The sequence below is a fragment of the Phalaenopsis equestris genome, unplaced genomic scaffold (genome assembly GCF_001263595.1).
Source record: "Phalaenopsis equestris unplaced genomic scaffold, ASM126359v1 Scaffold001181, whole genome shotgun sequence".
Lineage (NCBI taxonomy): Eukaryota > Viridiplantae > Streptophyta > Magnoliopsida > Asparagales > Orchidaceae > Phalaenopsis > Phalaenopsis equestris.
The window spans coordinates 79,559-87,367 of NW_018165620.1; the positions used below are offsets into that span (position 1 = coordinate 79,559).

Consider the following 7,809-nt stretch of genomic DNA (forward strand, 5'->3'; position numbering starts at 1 on the left):
ATTTACACATCATATTAATTTTAAAATAAAATTTTAAATTTTAAAACCATTCCTTACCAATTTGATTTAAAACTCACACTACGAGTCTTATGACCACACTTTGTTTTAAAATTTTGTTTCTCATAAATTAGGAAATACAGCAGCAACACTCCCAAACTAATAAGCCATTTGAATTTATATTCAGCCTCAACAACAGTTTAAGAGAGAGAGAGAGAGAGAGAAGGGGGTTGACCGGCACCTTGTGGGTGAGCAACCTGCCCGCACATCACGCCCTCAACGGGCGTTGAATTCTTTAATCCAAACCCAGCATCAAAAGCCCACTATCTGTTATATGCTTCTACTATAAATGCTACTCCACCACACTCAACTTTTAGTTTCAATAATGAGCATAGTTTCCATAGCTCATTTATATTTATAATTTGAGCGAGAATCGGGGACAAACAGAGCTCGACCCAAAAAACCAAATAGTAAAAGCACTTTTTGAGAATCCGGTGAGAGAAAGCGAGGAGAAGACTGAAAAGCAGGAGGGTGACATGGGCCGGATTCCATGCTGTGAAAAGGACAGCGTGAAGCGGGGGCAGTGGACCCCGGAGGAAGACAACAAGCTCTCCTCCTACATCGCCCAGCACGGAACCCGTAATTGGCGCCTAATCCCCAAGAATGCCGGTATCCCTGTTCATCTTAATTATTAATTAGTTCTATCTATATCTATATCGACCATAAGAATCACCAAAATTCGACAATAGGACTGCAGAGGTGCGGCAAGAGCTGCCGGCTACGTTGGACCAACTATCTCCGGCCGGACCTCAAGCACTGCGAGTTTTCCGAACCCGAGGAGCAGACCATCGTCAAACTCCATTCCGTGGTCGGCAACAGGCATGTCAAAGTTTATATACTGATTTTTGTCATGGAGTTGCTCCACTAAGATATCCTACTCTTACTCGACAGATGGTCGCTAATAGCGGCACAACTGCCAGGGAGGACGGACAACGATGTAAAGAATCACTGGAACACGAAGCTGAAGAAGAAGCTCTCGGGGATGGGAATCGATCCCGTGACACACAAACCGTTCTCCCACCTCATGGCGGAGATCGCCACCACACTGGCTCCGCCACAGGTGGCACACCTTGCGGAGGCCGCCCTGGGTTGCTTCAAGGACGAGATGCTTCATCTCCTTACGAAGAAGCGGATTGATTTCTCCTCCAACCGCGTTGTAGGAGGCCACTCAACTCCATTTCTGCCACCTCACCCATCCGGGGAGCTCGCTCTGGTTGGGGATGTTAATGGAGAGGAAACCATTCGAAAGATTAAAATGGGGCTCTCACGAGCCATTATGCAGGAGCCTAGCCCGGTCATGGGATGGGGTGCCATGGCTGGTAGTGAACCTGACGCTAACGATTTGATGTGCGAAATGTATAAGATGGCCATCGGCCATGGATACGGCTATGAGGACGGCGAGGGGTCCAAGTGGAGCACATGCACTGTTGGCGGGCACCTATTGAAGAGGGAGGAAGAGTCTGAGAGAGATAAGGGTGGGAGCAAGGAGGATGCTGGCGTGGTTGGCTCGGAGTGTGTTCTTTGGGATTTAAGTGATGATTTCATGAATCATATGGTTTAAATAAAGTTCAAATAAAAAAAAAAGATTTGATCACAGAAATCTGAAAGAATAACTGTAGCTAAAAATATGTTACAACGAATGTAACTAATGCAGTTGGATAGCATGAATGCTTGCCTTATATTTCATTTGGTAACTAATGTTTATGAATAATTGAATAATTATGGTACGGATTTGGTCTCATTCACGCAAAATAGGAAGACGAAGATGATGTATCCGCCAAAACCTGTTATGAAAATAATTAAAAAATGAGTATAGTTTAGGCAAGAGAATGAAAGTTGTTTTGATTAAGATGTTGTTAGCTTGCCTCCAGTTGTTCTTCGCTAAATGAATCCTTTTGAATGTTCCAGGTGTCTGCATGAGTTCGCCTAAACTCGGCAACTGCTTTTGTGACTGTAGATTTAATGGGAGAGGGTTCTTTGATGAATTGGGCAAGCAGTGTTACGTGATCAGGCAGCCAGCTGCGAAGAGTTGAAGTACATTAGTCCGGCACGCCACAGGAAACAAATTAAAAAATAAAAATAAAAAAGGCTGGCTCCTGAGATGATTTTCTCATTTTCTGAACGCATCTTTGTTCACCTTTCACGTTACCACTTCAATTTTAACTTAAAAACCTCAATTCATTATGGACTCTCAATATTTATATTAAAAAAAAAAGTCATGAAAATTTACATGCATACCGGAAACCACTTAATTCATATATATTTATAAGTCTAACACCTAACTTCAATTTGTAAATACATTCGACCTTCCATATGCATGAAGAGGTGTATTTTAAATTTTAAAAGTTAAAATAGTGATACTTCTGATATGATATAGTTATGTCAGCCTTTAAGGGCAATTTAGTCTTCTATTAGTTATTATTGCCTCTAAGGGCAATTTAGTCTTCTATTAGTTATTATTGTCGAGAATAACTAGGGCTTATTATGCTTAGGGTTAAAGATATGCATGAGATTGTGGTCATGAGTTTAAGTTGAGGGTTTGGGAGAGATCTCCTTTCGAATTATAGGTGATGAGAGAGATTACCTACCTCTCAAATTATAAGTGCTTAACTTTATTTATTTAGATTGTATTATTTTGTGTTATTGAAAAAATGATTTGTTTACCTTAACTTTTGAGAAAACACTATCTTGATTCATATTAAATTGGGTATCAAAACATTCGATGATGGCAAGCATCGTCAGCGTGAAGTTGTTAGGGTCTTGCGCTAATCTTTGCAGAAGGATCGACACAGAAGGTGTACAAGATCGCAACATACAGGGATCGAGGCGTGCAGAGGAGCAAATGATCTCGGCTCCAAAGATTTATAATCAATTAAAATTAGTAATTAAAAATAGAATTAAAATACATTAAATTCAAGTTAAATGAATATTTTAATATAAATAGTAAGATTTAAATATCGTCCCACTTTTAATGAATCATTGTTCGTGAAGAGTTGATGTTCGACTCGATAAGCAAACGAGCCAAACACAAATAAATTTTGTGAGCTCGATATATAAACGGGCCAAACAAAAACAATGATATTTTTTTAACTAGCTGAGTCTGGGTTCGCTCAAGCTTGACTCGTTTACTCCCCTAAACGACTGTGTGATTAGGATAGTCAAAGCGGTCTTTGTTCATGAACAACTCATGTTCAACTTGCTAAGCAAACGAGCCGAACACATAATTTTTTTGTGTTCGAAATATAAACAAGTTGAAAACGAACAATGTATTTTTTAATGAGCCGAACACAAGTTGAGCCCCGGCTCGCTCGTGTTCAACTCGTTTACACCTCTAGTATTCACCCATACTACCACCCCTACGTACAACATGACGAGATTGAGATATGGATTTGAGAAATATTAGAAGCCGAGATCAGACAACCTAGTGTGAGCTCCTTACCTAGCCTAGTCTCTTTAGTGAAGAAGGATAGGGGTTAGCACTTTTGTGTGGATTATTGGGTAGTGAATGATGAGAGTAACTATGAATTTCTGATTAAATAAAAAGAATTGCGGGATGAGGACGCCACATGGGAATCACACGACTTAATCCAACAATAGTTTTTTTTTCCCAGCTTGAGGATAAAGTATCTTTTTGGGAGAGAAGCATTGTTACGCCGGCACCTAAAGACAATTCAGTCTTTCATTAATAATAATTACGTCGGAATGTATGCATGAGATTGTGGTATTGAGTCTTAGGTTTATGGTTTCGGACAAGTTGCCTCTCTCTCAAACTATAGGTGTTGGGAGAGATCGACTACCTCGGATTGTTGGTGCTTATCTTCATGTATTTCAATTGTGTTATTTTGTGTTGTTGAAGAAAAAATATGCTTGCTCTAATTTCTATGAAAAAATTGTCTTGGTTTGTATTAGATATGAAAGATTTAAGTAGTATAAATGTAAAAAATAATGTTTAGATGTTAGAAATGTAAATACATAGGAATGTGGTGGTATGCATGTAAATGCCCAAAAAGTTATTTAGGATGTTCAAAACATAAAGGAAGTGAAAGGCATATGGTGGGAGATGCTTCAGATGACACGAGAGACGTGGAATGATTAAAGCCAGAGAATAAAAACATTAGACTAATCAAAAAGCCTTTTACAGAAAAATGATTTTGTATTATTCTATCTGGATTTAGGCTGAAAATTAACAAAATCTGGGCATAGGATACCTGGGCATGTCATAGGGACTCGATAGCACAGATGCAGCCAATGCAAGGACGGCACCATGTATAGAAGCTGTGGACTGAAAAGATCCCGATTTTCTGCAAAAGAAAAAGGTGATTTTAGTCTTGCATAATAAAGGCTAGCATGTAAAACTAGAACGTTTCTCTCTCTCTAGTTCAATAAAATAGATATTGCATATCAGATTTCCTAGTATAGGACAGTGCAATCCAGAAGTTGATTACCAGCATTTTGATGGTAGTGAAGGAAGATCGTGGCAAAAAAGACGAGTGAAATGACAGCAGATAAAATTATTTTTCGTATTTTATTTGATATAAACTAATTGCATTTATTTAAATGAAGTTACGTTTAAGGCTATTTCTTTCTACTAACTATGGCATATAAATACAGTCAATTTAGCAACACCATGGAATTTGAATTACTTCGAACCCCCATAACTCTTAGCAAACCAACCAAAAATATAAAGACAAAATTTTGGGCTCGAATATCCATCTATAAAACCCCTTAAATAGAATAAAGTTAAACTTTTAAATATCGAGACGTCTTTTGGTGCGATGGTTAAAATTTCATCAAAAACTCTAAATATAAAGTTGCTAATATAGGAGCACTATTAAGCTAGGCGACCTTATGAGAAGTTGCACTAATGGGAGAAAATCATAAGGTCATTAGGTCAAAAATGACATCTTGATGGATGAGAGTTCAGGCTGCTACAGAAAGTATCAGAGCATTACACCAACCTTAATATGGAAATATTTATCTGGTGGATAATCCTAGGTTAGGGTTAATAATACTGATGAGGAATAGATCGTCAAAACTCTTTAAGTAGAATAAAGCTAGCACTTGAACATCAAGGCGCCTTGTAGTGTAACAATTAAAATTTCATCAAGAATTTTAAAGTCAAGTGTGCTATCATGGGAGCACTCATGGGTGTATGATCCTGGTTTAATAATACTAACGTGGACGTAAAGTAGAATAAAACTGACACTTGAACATCGAGGCACCTTGTAGTGTAACAATTAAAATTTCATCAAGAACTTTAAAATCAAGCGTTTTATCAGTTACACTAATGGAACAAAATCATAAGGACATTAGGCTAGGGCAAACAATATACTGATGGATGAATGTTTGAGTTATTACAACATAGATATTCGCTCTTAAACTTCTTAAAATCATGTTTTCCCATCATTCAAATTTAGCAAAAGAGACAGATTATCTGCAATCAAAATGAAGGCATAATCTTAGTAGATTCTTAACCTTTGTTTCCGCTTTCTTATAATCGAATGTGCCTCTGAAAATGCACGATCCCGAAAAATTCCTGAAAGCTCTTCATCTCCCGCTTTCATTAAGCTTGCCAGAACCCCTGCGGCATGTTCCCTCACCTGGTGTTTAGAAAATATTAGTTGTAAAAATTGCAAATTACAGTAAACTAAAATGGCGGAGGAAAAGTGTATGTTTCTTCCACAAGTATAGGAAGATATAAAATAAACCATATCTTGTAGGACTTGTTAAAGAAGTTCAAATATGATGCATGGTCATCCCTCAAAAGGCAAATTTTAAAGAAGTGGGTGCTAAAAATTAGAAAGATATCGCAAAGTTCGATCGACTTGGTTAAAAAGATTGATCACAAAGAAATTTCTAAGACAAGGAGCAAATAGATAAAATCCAGCAATGTTTGTAGATGGATCCGAATCATATATATTCACTTGCCTCTACTTGGTTATCAACAAGGAGCCTCTCAATGCTGTCCCAGATTTGAACTTTCTCTGAACCAGAAAGTAAGAATGTATGCCTGTTGCAACAAAACAAAAACGGACAGATACATCACATGCTCTTTCAATTAGAATGTTCCATGGCATCTCAAAAGAGAAACCAAAAGCATTTACCTGTTAATTTAACAAAACAGCTAGCAAGAAGACAAGATAAATTGCACTTAAAAGAGAACTCAAATACACAGCTTTTCCAACTTCCTTTAGCGAAATAATGTGGTGCATCTTGCAGCAAATATGGACATGCCAGTTGATAAAACTTCGACATTATATATATATATATATATCAGCATATCATGGCCTCCTTAATGCAATATGGGCTCCTTCATGATAGTGTGAAGTGTGACTTTCTATTCCTTTTTATGAACTTAACAGGAATAAGCAGTCAGAAAGAAATGCAGTGCTAAATTATCAGCAACGCAGAAGCTAATGGGAGCTTCCATAATGATTGATGTAATTTAATAAAAAAGAAAAAATGCAAGGATTGGTCTTTCCTACAAACTGGTGCGGACCAATAGCAAAGGCCAAGAGAACAACGACGTAATGAAAAGATTCATTAATGTAAAAAACTGCCATCTACAGTTACAGCAACTCCTTTTAATCACTACCACAAGTTAGAAAGGTCATTTAATATAAACTGTTATTAATATCAGCTCATTAAGCAAATACTTAATATAATTAAGGAAAGATTATAAAAAATAATTATGGTAATTAAAGGTGACATGCGGCATGCTGCACTGCTATCATTAAGCTACTCTGTCATCGGAATTTAGCACATGAAAAGTGCATGTTAACTTGTCATTAAAGAGGCGGTCTGAATCCTTAACAGAAACTCCCTTTGCCTGTCACTCAGTCTACTCAGTTCTCTGTGGGCCTCAACACCATTCATTTTCTTCCTTATATTTCTTCCTTATATTAAGGGTTTTTGGAGCGCCATGGATTTCCCTTACTGTTGTGCCATATTCCACCTAGAAAGCAGACTCACATGGCTGCATTTTGTAAGGAAAAAAGTGCCAAACCTTTATGTGGATGCTTAAACTAGGAGATTTTGATGGACCAAAATACGAACACAAATAAGATCAAAATCATCATACTTAGAGAAAACCACTAAAATTTATATGGTGTGGATTAACAAGTCTACATTCCTGGGAGATGAGAGAGAATCCAATCAACTAATTACAGAAGTCAGCAATGAGCCACAAAACAGGAACCCTCACCAATCCTTCAAAAAATCTAAGTACACTCGCTCTCACGCAAAAGAGAAGCCCAATGTTTCTAAAGATAATTAAAAGAGAAGTAATTCCAAAAAGATGACCAACACACAAAAAAAATAATTTAAATAACAAAAAATACCCACTTAAAATTTCCTCAAAACAATGTTGTTAGCTAAGCCTATGAGTTCAGCACTGAATTTCTAGTAAAATAACACTTCCGATTTGTGAGAGATGATATTCTAAGTTAACATAAACGAACATTTTCTGATTTCCACGTTCTTTATTTCTCCCCTATGTTCACTCATCACACCTCTGTTTTCTAACTCTTCCAGCCTCTCCCTCTTATGCCAAAGCCACCATGTGCCACAATTTCGTACGTTTTAAAACATGCAAATAATCACACATTGAAATTCTTATTTATAGTGATGCGGGAGCGCCCCATGCTTCGAACTCGGGAGTCTCGCCAACAAAGCAGCAATCCGGCTATCAACCCGGCTATTGTACCTGGACCGAACCGGGTTAAGGTTTGTCCCTTTTTAGGAGGCGGCCTA

At 37.6% G+C, this 7,809-nt stretch overlaps 2 protein-coding genes across 2 annotated transcripts in view; one reads left to right on the forward strand and one right to left on the reverse strand.

The window, feature by feature from the left end:
• The first annotated feature begins 237 nt into the window (after positions 1-237).
• On the forward strand, positions 238-1,634 carry LOC110033430 (transcription factor MYB80). The gene is made up of 3 exons (XM_020737404.1): positions 238-666; positions 747-876; positions 949-1,634. The coding sequence occupies exons 1-3, from the start codon at positions 534-536 to the stop codon at positions 1,616-1,618; spliced, it is 933 nt and encodes a 310-aa protein (XP_020593063.1). The 5' UTR covers positions 238-533; the 3' UTR covers positions 1,619-1,634.
• A 61-nt stretch (positions 1,635-1,695) lies between these two features.
• The window catches only part of LOC110033431 (proteasome activator subunit 4), a 72,920-nt gene continuing 66,806 nt past the window's right edge, over positions 1,696-7,809 (reverse strand). Inside the window, 5 exon segments of the mRNA XM_020737405.1 lie at positions 1,696-1,841; positions 1,923-2,076; positions 4,266-4,358; positions 5,533-5,657; positions 5,986-6,067. Of these exon segments, the coding sequence (XP_020593064.1) occupies positions 1,800-1,841; positions 1,923-2,076; positions 4,266-4,358; positions 5,533-5,657; positions 5,986-6,067 (496 nt within the window). The 3' untranslated portion in view covers positions 1,696-1,799.

What these genes read in the sequence shown, in the direction of transcription:
- LOC110033430 (XM_020737404.1), top strand. Translation starts at nt 534, where the DNA reads ATGGGCCGGATTCCATGCTGTGAAAAGGACAGCGTGAAGCGGGGGCAG. An exon ending in CCTAATCCCCAAGAATGCCG is followed by an intron (nt 667 to 746) that starts GTATCCCTGTTC and finishes ATTCGACAATAG; the next exon opens with GACTGCAGAGGTGCGGCAAG. An exon ending in CATTCCGTGGTCGGCAACAG is followed by an intron (nt 877 to 948) that starts GCATGTCAAAGT and finishes CTTACTCGACAG; the next exon opens with ATGGTCGCTAATAGCGGCAC.